Source organism: Ptychodera flava, chromosome 6, assembly GCF_041260155.1.
Source record: "Ptychodera flava strain L36383 chromosome 6, AS_Pfla_20210202, whole genome shotgun sequence".
Lineage (NCBI taxonomy): Eukaryota > Metazoa > Hemichordata > Enteropneusta > Ptychoderidae > Ptychodera > Ptychodera flava.
This window is the reverse complement of record NC_091933.1, coordinates 20407099-20422392: the sequence shown is the minus strand read 5'-3', so window position 1 is coordinate 20422392 and position 15294 is coordinate 20407099. Positions and strand designations below refer to the sequence as shown.

The following is a 15294-nucleotide window of genomic DNA, read 5'->3' as shown; positions in this document are numbered from 1 at the left end:
TCCGACGACGGTTTCCCTTTGAGCACATCTTCAGGATCAGCAAGTGCCCTTCATTTACAGGTAGAGTTCTATTCAAAGTGTAACTTTCTGCTCAGTAAATCTGTCCTTAATAAAGAGGTATCCCAAAGGACAGGTTTCACTGAGTATGTATTTACACTATTTTGTAATTCTGTTTTCGAGGACTGTAAACAAAGAATTTCATCACAGGTGCCCAAAGCAAATACACACATTATTTAGTTTGGCGTATGTGAATGTTCAAGTGAACATAAGTATATACATATATACTTGTATGCACACACTTGCACAATCCTACACACAAACTATCAAAAAAACTAATTTACAAAACACAACGACACTTAAAATCACAACACAACATTCACCACTCTACTTTTTTGAATTTGACAAGAGGGAAGACCAAAGCTGAAGTCATTCTTCTATGAAGTTCTATCAACCGCAATAAACCAATGCACACAAAAGCACAACACTCAAATAATCACAGATCAATATTTATGGCAAAATTTTTTTAATATTCTTTAAAATGCTGTACAAATAAATTTCATGTTTTTTACAGATGTCACACATATTAGAAATAATAAAATGTGTATAATAAATAGTCTCTCGTAGGATTGAGGTATAAAGTGACAGTTCTAACCCCCCTCCCCCCCAAACCTAACTTTTATTTCATGTACTGTAAGGCTTTTCCCACTCTTTAAGTATGCTATTACAAGATACTTGTCAACACTACCGTAATGTATTCCACTTCTCAAATACACAACAGTTGGCTCACCAAGTTAAACCTCTGGTTTCCAATTAGTATAAATCAATAACTTAGAGAAACTTGGACTGGTATGCGCAACCCCTCCCCCATTCTTCCCCCTCCTCTTTTTTTGGCTTTTTTGTTATTCTAAAAATACAGCCAGCGAGTTGACATGGCATATCTAAAACGTTTCTATACATGTTCTGCACATAATCAAATTGTCTGATTTATTGCAACTTTTCTTCCGTAATAAATAATTTCTACTTTTATGAAAAGAGCTGTCTTGGTTCAAGGAAACCACTGAGTTCAAAGTTCATTACGTGACTAAGGTGTCGACTGAAGTTTGGAACGTGGCTGAGAGCACAGTCAGGGGGAGTTCTAAAAGTGAACTAAAAATTGGCCTTTTTTTTAACAAAATCTGATTTCCCATGATCCTTTGGATTGGACCATGGAAGAAAGTAAATGAGGTATATAATCAGCAAAGGACTATGGGAGTGAATCTCTTTGTCCGGTGAGTGTTGAGACTGAGGCACAATAGCAGTATGATGGTAAATTTATGCTTTTTTCCCATCAAACACTGCTTCTGGTATGGCTCAGATGGATAATATTGAGCTTTTTAACACCAAATGTTGCAAAACAGCTTACTTAATACAACAGTTGTTGGAAAATTTCACCCAAGGCAACAATGTGATCAGTATTTCTCCTCTTTGGCAAAGTACCAAAAATTAGAAACGCACAAATATTCATTTCTTCTTTGTTCTCATTGCCAGCTTGCTACGATTGTCTTATTGCCACCGTTTGATTTGACTTACAAATGAAATAAAATGAAAACCGCTCCCCTTTCATGCCATTTTGTTGCCATAGATTTTCACCTAGCAGTTGATACCAGAACAGCCACTGCCTAAAAGCTGTGTGAAATATCACTTGATCTTTTTTTTAAACACAATTTCAGATTTCTTCTTTTGTACGCAACATGGAAAACAGTTTGGATAAAACACAAAGATCAATTTTTTAAAGAACTGCGTACATACTGTACCTTTGAATTCTCATTTGATTTTGGCAATTACAGTTTTTGTTTGGATGTTATCGTTTCTTCTACAATGAACATCCCCGTGTGGGATGTGTACACTACACTGAATTCTACTAATCATTTTGCGGAGAGATTGTATATGATGATAAGGTGAACATAACATCACTGGCAGGAACCAGGGTTACATAAACAAAACCGATCACACCGAAATAAAAATAAAAAGTACGTAGAAGAGAGAGAGAGAGAGAGAATTCCCCAATGTAAATTCTGAACAGCTGCATTAGTAATATGATGTGTCACCATGACGACGACCCATTGGAAGCGACACATCATGGTGACGACATGAAACGCAAGCACCATGCAAAGGAATTCTAATGAAATGTAAGCTTTGTTGTCATGACAATGCCGTGCAATTTGCCACCATGACAACAAGACACATTAAGCAATTGGCACCATATGGATGTAAAAAGCAAGTCACCACGACAGCCATACATGTAAGCGATATGTCTTAGAAGAAATTTCGTTAAAAATGAGAATTTATTATTGCTCGCCCTCAATAGCGTCAAAATTTTTCTGCAGTCTACCGGTGTCTGATAACTGCAAATATCACATTGCCACACTGTTTAGAATAGTCTTTCGGGTGAATTTCACTGGACATTCAAGAACTTTGGGGACAGATTTTGATGAAATGGCGGAAGTTACCAATCAGAGTCAACAGAATGGAATTGCTGTGTTCAGCAATTCATGGTATGATTTCACGTAGACTTTGATGAATATACCATAGTTACCATGACAGCAGACTGTCCTGGTTCCACTTTGCTTGAAATTGCCAATTCTATGCAAAATTCCCATTTACTTAAAAAATACAACAGCTAGGGCATTCAATACTTGGTTGGGTCTCTTGTACACATACACCATGTAGACAAACTTGAGAAAAACCTTAGTAATAAGTCTTTGACCTTACATTCTAGAAAATTCCTCTTCTTAAATTAATTCTGATACCTAAAAATATACTCCTCTGTTGTTTGATTCTTAAAATCTCATCTCCTTGTAGGGTATTTCTTCATAATTTTCTGTAATTTTTTTTCTGTCGTAACACATACATCATGAAATATACAATATATAAAACCATCAGTTCTGAGAGCACATTTATTTACACACTGCTAGGGGAGTCTTGGTGCATTCTGTTCGTCTGTGAGGGGATCCTCTGACCCCTTAGGTACATGTCAATTGTTCTATGCGGCAGCACTCTATGCGATGGCACATTGTCGACGCTGTCAGAAGTGTCCACGGGCAAATGATATGTATGCGACGGTGCATGATGGGAGATTGGAGGTGTACTGGTAACAAGGTGAGGTGATGCACTTGTAGCAATGGGGATGGAAGGCTCTTCAGCATGATAGTCTGCAAATGATGAGAGAGAAAGAAAGAGAGAGACTTTTTTTTAGTATTTTTTTTTGAATGATGAGCATGATATCAGTAGTTGTACGCAAAAAAAAAGAATTTGTAGCATTAAGCTCAGCCAGCAAAAGTTAGATACAGCACCAGTTTGTTTGGAATGAATGAAAATCCTTTTGCAGAAAAATACATCAGACCAAAGACGACATTTTGAAATGTATTGGAGACACTATTTGACCAAAAAATTGGTGAATAAAAAACAAAGGATCCTTTACCTATTTGTTATCTGTCGCTCAGACAAACGTTTTATGATACCAATTTTTCAAAACTTGAAATCAACAGGGATGATCAGATTACTTGCAAGGAAAGAATGGTAACAGATGATCAATATCACTGAACTAGAAGTCATTACTATACAAGTTCGCAAAATGAGTTTCATATAAATATATATATATTTTACAAATTGTTCTTCCCATCTTCACGATAGAAGTCTAAAAACTGTTCGACTTGGATACAAACCCACCTTTTGGAAATCTTGGTATTTGCTGTAAACTTAATGAAGCATAACTAGGGGGCTGTTTTGAAATGTCTGTGCTAAGATCCAAGCCGCTGTCACAACCTGGAGGCTCGGCCTGATGGAAAAGTTCACGAATTGTTTTGTCCAGGATTTCTGGTGCAAGTGCCTCCTCCCTGGCATACGGATGGGTCACAATAGCATTGTCCAAGGACTCATGTCCAGGGTATCCAACAGGTTCATGATCATGTTCCGAACTGCTTGAAGCGGGCACTGTGGCCTGCAAAGAAGTCCCAGAGTACGGCGACGTCGGTGCCGTCGTCGACGCAATATGAGGTTGCGACGTAGAAATGTTATGACAGTATGCCGGCAGGCTGCCCCTGCCTGTTGTGTAATGGTGGCCTCCAGGTATCCTCCGTTGCTGAGGCGGTGATGGCACGGTTATCATGCTGTTGCCTGAAGGAGTAATATGAGAACGAGACGAGGTGATGTTCAGTGAGCAATGTGCTATGATTCGTACTTTACTGTCTCTAAGCAGGAGTCACCTGGGAGCTATGCAGGTCTTTAAAGGCGTGGGTCAGGCGTCAGATTGTCTTGCCAGGAAATTTACCCACGAGATGACAATTTCAATGGAAAACAAAAAGGCTATGACACCTTCATAATCTTCTTTCAGACCAAAACTCAATGCCTGGGATCCAGTCTCCTACCTTTAATCATTAATAGTAATACAGCCTTTTCCGCTCCTTCCTACACAGTGTTGCTTTTTTCAAAGTGTTGATTGGGCTGGCTTTAAGTCATGAAACCTTAGTTAGAGTCTGGCATTCTGGCAATCACAGATCCTACTGTGGCACTAAAATTTCTCTAAGATACCATCTGAAATGTCATAACTGTGTCCTTTCTCGCAGAAGAAAACCATAACTTCTACATGCTAAAACTCACGTTCCACTCAAATATCACTGTATTCCATTCTGCTTGATTTGGTAAAGGTTCAGAAACATCGGGACAGTGGTTAATAAAAAATGTGCCCTTCTTTCATGGTAGTGTTGCACATTACAAATTCATTTTTTTTTGACATACCTGAATTCTCTGCGGGGGCCTGAGCATCCGACGTCAGTGGCACCATCTGTGCTTCATGCTCTGTGTCACTGGGGAATATGGCTGCTGTTCTGATTCGGGACGGCAGGCGATTTGCGTTTCCAACGGTGCCACCGTAGCGGAGCGAGTCTGACTCACTGTCACTACTAAAATTATCAGTCCGACCTGCAAAAAAAAAACGTTTACAAGTCAAGTAATATATTTACCATTATTTGATAAGGATTAACACTCTAACATACTTTATTACAAAGTGAATGACAAATTTTTTCTTGTGCAGATTTTTTTCTATTGGCTGTCTATGCTTTTACTTGACCAACAATATTATTGAAATATTCACATCCTCTGAGCATTAGCAACATTGTACATTGACAATAATTGTTTTCAGTCTCTTCTGTTCCCTAATACAGAGTATTAGAAGCAACAGATTTTCATATCACAGCTGTGTTAATCCTGTTCACAGGGCTAGAGTGATGGAAGCACGCCATTCTCCACCCTCTACATACTCAGACAATATCATACCTGATATTGAAGAATTTTGCGGCAGAATCATGGCCGGGGATGAGTGAGTGCTAGACTCGGCATGTAAAGTCCCCTGCGATGATGTGTTGTACGTTGAACTTGGAAGTTCTGGTGGCAGAGTTGTTTCATCTGCAACAGAGAATACCAGAACTCACCCATCAGGAAACAAAAACTGCAATGCCCTTAATTTAAAGTGACCACTTATCACCATATCTTAATAAAAACTACTTTAACTTTGTTGTGAGACAAAGATGTGACTTTTCCCATGATGCAACTTGACCACAGAATATTGATAATCTTCCCATGATGCAACTTGACCGCAGAATATTGACAATGTACTTCACTGCTTTGCTCTGAAGTAAAAATGCCTCACTTTGAAACAAGACGGTAGATTGGTTTGGATCCACTTGGAGGAATCAAAACCCTTTTTCTTTTTTTTTTGAATTCAAAGAATAAGAGAGGCTGCTGTGTGGCAGCATCCAAAGATTTGTTCTTTGTTTATTATGACAGGAAGTTTGGTTTATTCACCTGTATTTGCAGCACTGAATTCTTCTCTTTGCTTTCTGGTCTGATAGATGATGATCACCCATACCAAGGACGTTCCGACAACACAGCAGACAACGGCAATGATGATAATTCCCGTGGTGGTACTCTCACTGTCCAAGCCCTTTTTCCTTGATTTTCCACCTCCTGTGGCAGGCACAACTTCCAAGGACGCCGACTGCCTCTCCGTACCCAGAGTGTTGGAAATCTCGCACGTGTACATGCCGGCATCACCGTACTCTGTGTCGACGATAACTAGGAGTTCATATTCTGAGGTGAAGAAGTGCCTTTCTGTGATGTCCAGTTCCTGTTCGTCTTTGGTCCATGTTATTTTGGGTTTAGGAAATCCGTTGGCAGGGCATTTCAATACGCCAGTCTCACCCATTTCAACTTGGACGTCTTTCATCTCCTCTTGGAACGATGGTTTTTCTGCAAAAGAAAAATTAAATTCAACACGCGATTTTAATTCACAATCAATGAAGATCAAAGCTCTCTGATACTTGGAAGCTCTACACTGGTTTGTGTGAACTTTTAAGGTTGAAGCAGAATCTACCAGTATTTGCATGCTAAAATGAGACATTCAAATTGCTAGTAAACATCAAGAATGGACTGAGATGTAAAAACCAGTTGGCTTTATCCCGATCTTACCTAGCACAGTCAGGGTGGCATTGGCTGTGATGTTGCCGGCAATGTTAGAGGCCATGCACGTATACAATCCCATGTCTGCTGGATTCACTTCCGTGATGAAGACCACGTCATCGGAGGGCATCATCTTCATCCGTCTCTCTCGGGCAGCTGGGAAGTCAATGCCGCCATCCTTGATCCAGGCCATTTCAGGTTTCGGAAAACCGCTGGCTGCGCACTCCAGCCTGGCTGTGTTTCCTGCTTTCACCGTTTTATCTTGGGGTTTCTTGGTAAATACGGGGAAAACTGTGGAAAAAATAAAGATGTACAGAGTTTTAGGTTTTGTCTTCTTGGTATCATGAAAATGGACACTTGAGTATAAAAGGCTCTCTTTTAATTGAAAAACTCTGTCTGCAGAAACAATTTATGAAATTCATGGAGCATTAACCAATCAATAACCATACTTTCATACATCCCAACTGTTTTGAATAGTGTGGTTGGGCCTATATACGAGGTACGGGGGTGGAAGGGTTGTGTTTTTCACTTTCCAGCCATAAAGGATTACAGTCTTATCACCGTGTTAAGTCTGCTCACCATAAACAGTCACTCTGGCCTTCTGGGAGTACGTTGATCCGAAGAAATTTGTCACAATACACTGATATCTGCCCTCGGCTCTGTCACCAACTTCCCTCAGGGTCAGTGTTGACGTTATTTGGATCACTTCACCGTTGGGCGTGTTTGCATACGTGAGGATATCTGCATCCTCCACAGTCACATCCTGCCAGAAAAAATGAAGTGACAAGTATGAATTATTAAAGTCTTTTTTCCAGACTGCTGGCCAAAAAAAAAAGATTGCGGGGTAGAACTACCAAAACTGTCACGTCCCTTCATGTGTTGATCAAATTCATTACAAGTGGATATTAAACAGATGACAGCGGGATTTGCCTGCTGTACTTGTAGGCTACATATCAAATGGTGGCGGCTTTGACAACAAAGTGAACCTCTCAAAATTACAAACACTAGATGGCGCTATACCATACCTTGTTATTTTTCTTCCAGGAGATCTCCATTGTGGAATCACTGCTGCTTTCTGCTGTGCAAGTCAACGTCACGTTGGCTCCCTTTGGCGCCATGGTGTGTTCTGGTTTAGTGATGATTTGCGGCTTTGGAAAATCCTCTGTTGAAGAAATACAAACAAATGGAATCCCATTCCTATGAGACGATGGACTTTTTTAACAATAAATTCAGCATGGAATCAAATAAATTATTTAAAAACATTTTGTAGATATATTTACCATACAATGTGATACACAAACAAGATATCAAGATATTTCTCGTTTCTAGGGAATAAGAATTGTGTCGATGAGTTATCACTTCACAACACAGTGCCTCTCCTTCACACACAGAGGCAATATATCAAAATAAATATTTTGATTTTCAAGTTAATTCAACTTACCACAGGTAAACTGTGTCTCTTGCAGGGTGAACACACTGTGTCCCTTCAATGTTTGTGGATGCGAACACCTAACATCCACAGACTCTTCAAAGCCGTGACGTTTTGCCCAGTTGGGAAACCATTTGAGCTTGCAGTCGCACAAACAATTGCTCGTATTGATTATTCTGCAAAGAAGACCAAATTTGTTATAGCTTCAAACCTATGAACTCTGACCCCTCCCCTTCCCTATGACCTTTGACATCATTCGGTGATTTCCTGCCATACAGGCTTCACAAGGTTAAACCCTGTCAAAATACTCCACGAAAAATAAGGAGTAAAGTACCAATTGCAGTTCATAAATTTTGTCTCAACAAATCATTTTCAGGTTAAATATTGTTGTTGGAAAGTAAAATAGCTGAAAAAAAAAAGCAATTGAAAACAGGAACTTGACGAAGAATATACTTACAACTCCTTCAAGTTCGGGATGTTGCTGAATGAATGCTCCTGGATGCTGGTCAGTAGATTTCCCTTCAGATCCCTGCCGAAAAATGAAAATGTTGTAAATATTGAGAGAGTTTGAAGAAAACACAGCTAACCATATCTGCAGATCTAATGTCTGTATTAACAGGTGTGTACAGATCTGATGTCGGTACTAATCAAATTTGAAAAACGCAGCTTTTTAGCTTCATTTACTATTTCTTTATAACTAAGAAATGTTTTTGCTAAGGCTTGAGAACATTGGTAAATAATTTGGGAACCCTGGTAACATTTATGTAATCTTCTAAATTTGGCTGCAATGAGAAACCTTTACCTGCTCAGCAACCTTAACAAAATCACTGACAATCGATAGCACCTCTCATCAATTCACATTTCAACTATCAATAACAAACTTCCCAGCTTCCCATTCTACATTAACCACATTACACATCAAAATCTAGCACCGGCCATTCTCGATGGACAACTGCTTCAAAAAAACACTTCTTCACAGACTTTTAAGAAGGGAGGTTGTACTCACAAAGACTCCAACGAAGTGAGTCCAGCGAACGCCTTCTTGTGGATGGACTTGATCTTATTGCTTCCAAGCCCAAGTTTGTGGAGGGAACCCAAACCGAAGAAGGCCCCTGTTGTATCTTCAATGGTCGAAGACAACTCATTGTTGTTCATCTCCCTGAATGCAAATAATGACAGAAAATGAACCAAGATTGTAAGGTTACAGGGAACTGATTTTGACAAGGTATACAGGATAAAATACTCTGATGATAATAACCACTAATGGATTTTGTATACGAAACAAATGTTATAAAATCAATGATCTGGTTGCGCAATATGTTGTCGAACATAGAAACGCTTAAACACCTCACCATATTATCTGACAGTGAGGTTTACTAGATTTGATTAACCCTTTGAACCCGGCTCGGACAGAAATGTCCGATGACGTCATAGAGTACCAGGGGATCAGGGTGCAAAGGGTTAATGGAGCAGTGTACTGGAGAAATGGTACAGCTTTCCCGAAGGGAACTTACAGTGTTTTCAGTGATTCCAGCTCCTTGAAGGCCTGGTCTTCAATGTTGGCAATCTTGTTGTTGTCAAGGTAGAGGCTTTCCAGGGACATGAGGTGAGCAAAGATACTGCTCTCGATTCCGTTGAGCTCATTGTCTGTCATGTCCAGCATGGACAACGCGCTGCAGAAATCCCAGCCATTCAACTCGATGCTGCTGATGTGATTGTGGCGGAGGGAGAGTTGCCTCAAGGTGCTCAGTCCGTACAGCCACCCCTTTCTGACCACCGTTATGTTGTTGTTGTCCAGTTCAAGATCTGTGATACTGTCAAGTCCATACAAGGCCCCATCGTTTAGGATGGTCAGTCCGTTGCGTTTCAGCCGCAGAACAAGCAAATTTTTCAGGCCCTTGAATGCAAGGCCCTCAATCTCTCGAAGTTTGTTGCGACTAAGTTCTCTGAAAACAAATGCACATGTACATAATATAAATATTCATTACATGTAAAAATAACTGATACATGTCTAAGCATTATATGATAATACACTGTCGGTTTAAATGATAATAATTGGTCATTTAAAGCTTGATAATTCTTTCATTCTCTTTCAATCAAATTTGCAGTTTTATCTCACTGGACAGTTCAACATAAAATCTGATTTCCCCCCCTACTTTCTGGGCAACGAATAAAAAAAATAATGAAAGAGCTGTACTTACAATACTTTAAGGTTTTCCATGGGAAGAAAAATATCTTTTGGTAATGAAGAAATTTTATTCTTGTTGAGGGTCAGAGTCTCCAGGTGAGTGAGGTTAGCAAAGCACCCAACTTCCAGCCGGGCTATTCGATTGTTGCTGAGATTTCTGGAAAACAGGAGACAAGAAAAGAAATTCCAGTCATTTTTTAAACAAAATCCGCTGAATTGAATAATCTTCAGTATTTTTACTACTTTCGTTGAAATGGAAGCCACTTTTATGCAAATAATATTTAATGGAAAATATTCATGGTCTCTTAGCTATATTGGGGAGAAAAGAAACAGGACAATTATAGTTTCAATGAAACCTTAACAAAGACTTGGGTTTTTTCTGTGAAAATGACATTTGATGAACATAAGGAGTATTTCAATGGCAACACTGTGATATGGCAAATACATGTGAAAGGTGCTTGTGTGAAAACCTTTACACACACTTTCCTTTAGATTGCTACATACAGTAAACTGATATTGCTGCTTATGTAACAACAGCCAAACAAATCAAATAGAGTCTTTCTTTTTCTATTTGACCTGATTCTTTGGAACTTTATGAGTGCCTGATGCTGATTGGGCAATAGCTTTCCATGCGTAATGGTTGCCATGCAAAGTGGTGAAAAACAAACTATTTTGTTGACTTACAGAACACGCAAGGAGTTGCCACCTGGAAAGGAGCTTGCTTTCAGTTCTGCGATTTGGTTATTGTTGAGATCCAACTGTTGTAGCGAGGGGAGACCCTCTAATGCTGAGCTATTCACATGTGTAATCTTATTATGTCGTCTGAAAAGGAAGACAAAAATTCTCATCATGTTATACTTTTCTGTCAGACTGAAGAAAAATTATGACAGAACATCATGAAGACAAGCTTAAAAATTCATAGAAATCTATTGAATCGGGAGGACTGTACAAAACTGAATATTCTTTTTCAATTTTCCTTTTTGATCAAAGCAAAAATAAAGTCTTAGTCAATTGTAACTCTCTAGAAAAAAAATTTTCTATGATGTAATGACAAATATAATAACCTGAGCATTATTGATTTTTAAAGTCTTTTTTTCAAAAAAAAAAAACAGGACGAAGGACACGCTATGGAAGTGTGCAGTGGGCAGTCTCCAAATCCATTGACAGGCAAGACAAAGGACAGTTGAAATCGTCTGATTTACACAGCATGATAGTGCACGCTATGGCTATTCACACAACATGTTGCCTTTACATGAAATACTCTTTTCACCTATTCACAAGATCTCTGTTTTCCTCCCACATGCATTAACGGAACCTTGACAGCTGAAGAACATTCCTGTTTTTAAAAATTTGTTAGCAAAACTATAATTTTCACTGTAGGCTAATAAAAACATGAAACAAAACGGCACATGAAACGTTTAGTCGAACATCGCATTGTAGATATTTTAGGATGACTAGTTTTTTTCCGCAAATCTACTTGCATCTGCAAAACACATTATCTTTGAATTACTATAGATAAGGCCTGTTTAACTGCCACAGGGGGATATCCTTCCCTTATCAGTACCACACGATCCATTTTATATCTTATAACCCTCCTTCAAATCGACAGTTGTCAGGTCCCCCCCTCCCAAATAAATTCTGGAAGGTAATGTCATGACCCTGATTTTGATGAGGAGCACACTACCCATCTCAATATTGCCAACACAAAAAATTGTAGATCTCGGCACCTCTCACAAATGTGATTGAAACCTAGAGTAGTTTGTGGGCAAGCACAGTAAAATAAAGCTAGCTACTTGATTGAAACCATCATATTCATATTCCTAGCACAGCAAACTTACAAAGAAAACCATTTCTTTCGATACAGACAGTGCTAGATATGAAATTCGAAAGTGGTATCACTTCCCGAAGAATGCAGAAAATAATTGACGACCCGAACACCCAAGGAAGTAAAAATAAACACCGCTTTGGTGACTTTCTGCCCAGAGGGCAAAGCCCATTACATAATGGGAATGCTCCAACATGCAAACAAATGGTGACAAACCTCTTTGAAGGAAATGGCCGAACACAATACATGCATTTTGCCACACAGTGCTGGTAATTTCACCGACACTTAATGAATTACAACAGTGACTCTACCTGGCCTTGATCACTTCACCTAAATAACGGGCCCGGTCTTTGATCGTTTTGCACTCTTACATCTCGAAAATGGCTAGGCTAGAGTAATTATAGGGAAGAGCTGCTAAAAAGCATTCACGCAATCAATCATGGATCTATTGCTGATTGCTTGAGTGAGAAAATACCAGCAGCTTGTGCTTTCTTTGTGAGAGACCGAACACATCAACACGAAAGGTGATCTGATCCATTGCGGGCAAGGCTGCCCTCTGCAGTGGATTTTAAGAAATGCTCAGGGCCAGGGATTTTTTAATTCTCTGCTGCCGTAAAAAAATGTGATGCGTGCCTAATTCCCCACTTCTGGACAGGGCTTCGGTATTTGCTCATAGGTAGGAGTAATGATTATCAGATGTGTCAAAACGCAATGTACTGACAGTCTGTGGCCTTTCGTCATCAGCGTGAAGTCAGCCAATCGTCCTGGGTGTTCAAAGGTATCACATTACATCGATGTCAGTGATTTATACCATCACTGCTCAGCAAAGGCTGTGTTCTAATGTTTCCCTGCTAATCCCTCACATTAGTCTACAACTTTCACATCTTTTTTTCTTTACCCTACTTGAGGTCACCTCCACCCCGGACCTACACTGATTACTGGTTGCACCCAAGGCCCACTTGAAAACTTCAAAACAAGTAGCCAAAACAGTGTGCCGTTATACTTCATGGCTACACACCAAAATTACAAAGCAACCTGAAAATACCTCTCTGCAAGAAAAAAAAATATACTTCAATCCTTTCAAAACTAATTATTGTTTTATTGCTTATTCATACATATAAAATGATGGATGATGATGATATCTCACTGGCAAAGAGGCTAGAGGTCTGGGTTTATTCATAGAAACACATAGACATTCCTGCTATCTTTTTATTGGCTGTTTATAAATTGGTAGCAAACTAGAGTACTGATTGGAGTTGATGGCTGTGTAACTGATAGCCATCCAATGCTGAAAGCATCATAGCAATGTGTCAGACTTCGAGCAGCAAGCGTTCTAACAAGCCAAAACAGGATGAGTGCACGTCAAACATGAAAGTATACGCAAAATGCTCCCCATCGGAGAGTTTGTGATACATGTAATATAAGTTGAAGATGGGTTTCTTCTATCCAGTAGTGTCATAGTCTTAATTTTTCACATGATCAGGCTAAATAAGGACAGAGAAGTGAGGGTACAGGAAAATGAGCTGAGGTCAAAACATGGCTAGCTACGATACGCAAGAATTGGCAAGTGTTTAAAATTCTGGTTTGCAGATACAGAATGAAGCGGGGTGAAGACACACAAACTGCAGTCAACCAAAAACGGAACAATAAATTACTAAGATTCATTAGAGCCTACGCCTTCATGGGAAGTTGCAACTTATAAATATACAATCTATCCTCACTTGCATTACTGGCTCAGCACTGACCCGAAAGACAAAAAAAAAATTGTCAAAACAAAATGGCCGCCTCCTGTTGGTAATCACTGATTCTGTGAGAGGTTACTAGTATTTCACAAGTGCACAAATTCTCACACTGAAAGCAAATAATTCACTCAATTTGAACAAATTTTGAGCACTGAAAAAAATAAAAGACATTGATTTTAGTCATACATCCATCAGTACTAATTATTTTACATGGAACGTGAAATATCAACGTATCACAATATGCCACAACGAGATTTTTTGCAGTTTCTTGTCAGACACATTTTCCCCACTTTTCCTCCGGATAATCAATATACTGCAGTTTGACAAACAAATAGCCGGTTGACTTATAACAAGATTGATTAAGTGGGAGAGATTCCCTCTCAGCGCAGGCTATTCACGGAGCAAATTGTAAGGAAGCCTGCACAATGCCGACTGTTGACTTGACAAACACAGCTTCTAATTACGTATGCTTTTAACACCTACTCATTTTATAAAAATTATAGCTTTGACTGTTATTCCAATAATTTATTCTGTGAAAGCACCTTTGAGCAGACCCAAAGTTCAACAAATGTTACAGAACCTCTAGCAATCAATAATATCCGCCCTAATCGTGTTTCTAGAAATTTCTAATTTATTTTTTTCTTGTGCATTAATGCCTCAACTTACATTCCAGCAATTGCCCTTGGACGATTTCTGCCTGACAAAGAGATGTGACACAGAAAATTACTCAGAAGAGACATCTTCCAATTCCATATAGTGGAATGAAAAACAGTCTTGAAATATTGGTTCAGCAGTTCACACTAGTGATTCAATTTTCTAAATGTTAACACACTGAAACTTTTTTGGAATTTTGAGAGTGAAATTAATTATTTCAAATACGGACAACCCTCTTCAAAGGATGAATTTTCTGACTCTTTACCTCAAAATGCTTCCAAACGGTATTCAAACCCAACAAACAGATCTATAAGGTTGGAATATCTGAATCTGCTGCTTTCCTCATTTTCAGGCTGTTTTCCTCATTTTGCTGATGCCCTTCTCCAAAGAACATAAAAACCCTAAACTGGGTATCTATGGAAAAAGTGCGTGCCCAATGCACTGAGAAACGACTTCTACTATTATCATCCGCCCGACAGTTGTTTATTTTTACATTTAAATGGAGTTGCACGCAGCAACGACTTAATGACATGCATGTGTGCCAATTTTCAAAACACCATCCCGTCAACTACATTCCATCTTGCTGTACCGAAAGACCCTCGACATACATCATAGAGTGGGGGGATTTGTTTCAAATTCATCACCATAGACGAACCAGCATCCATATTCCCTGCTTGTCTTCTTGTAGGGCCAAAAAAACAGTAAAAATGTTGGTCCTTTCTAAAGGAGGGGGGGGGGACCTTCCTGTCACATAAACACTTGCTTTAGGAAATGTGTCCGCCAAGTGGGTGACACTTCTGGTGGAACCCAATCAGAGGGCACTTTAGTTCATAAATGCAACTGAATACCCCAATGTTGACAAAACAGTGGCTGCTTTATGAGGAATTGACATGTCAGAGTACACCGAGCCGACGACATCACGGAGCAATACACATCAAAAGATGAATAACACACAATATCA

General features: G+C 39.2%; 1 protein-coding gene across 6 annotated transcripts in view; it reads right to left on the bottom strand.

The window, feature by feature from the left end:
* Window positions 1-506: 506 nt before the first annotated feature.
* Window positions 507-15294, bottom strand: part of LOC139135101 (leucine-rich repeats and immunoglobulin-like domains protein 2) — a 42332-nt gene continuing 27544 nt past the window's right edge. For 5 of the 6 annotated variants that reach the window (XM_070702338.1, XM_070702337.1, XM_070702340.1 and 2 more), the window contains 14 exons: window positions 10797-10934; window positions 10126-10269; window positions 9439-9870; window positions 8931-9083; window positions 8382-8453; window positions 7937-8100; window positions 7521-7657; window positions 7075-7258; window positions 6505-6786; window positions 5842-6285; window positions 5314-5442; window positions 4777-4959; window positions 3709-4155; window positions 507-3191 (listed from right to left, as the gene is read on the bottom strand). In XM_070702338.1, the coding sequence (XP_070558439.1) occupies window positions 2941-3191; window positions 3709-4155; window positions 4777-4959; window positions 5314-5442; window positions 5842-6285; window positions 6505-6786; window positions 7075-7258; window positions 7521-7657; window positions 7937-8100; window positions 8382-8453; window positions 8931-9083; window positions 9439-9870; window positions 10126-10269; window positions 10797-10934 (3160 nt within the window). In that variant the 3' untranslated portion in view covers window positions 507-2940. The remainder of the gene's footprint in view (window positions 3192-3708; window positions 4156-4776; window positions 4960-5313; window positions 5443-5841; window positions 6286-6504; window positions 6787-7074; window positions 7259-7520; window positions 7658-7936; window positions 8101-8381; window positions 8454-8930; window positions 9084-9438; window positions 9871-10125; window positions 10270-10796; window positions 10935-15294) is intronic. The other variant, XM_070702341.1, reaches the window with a different exon arrangement.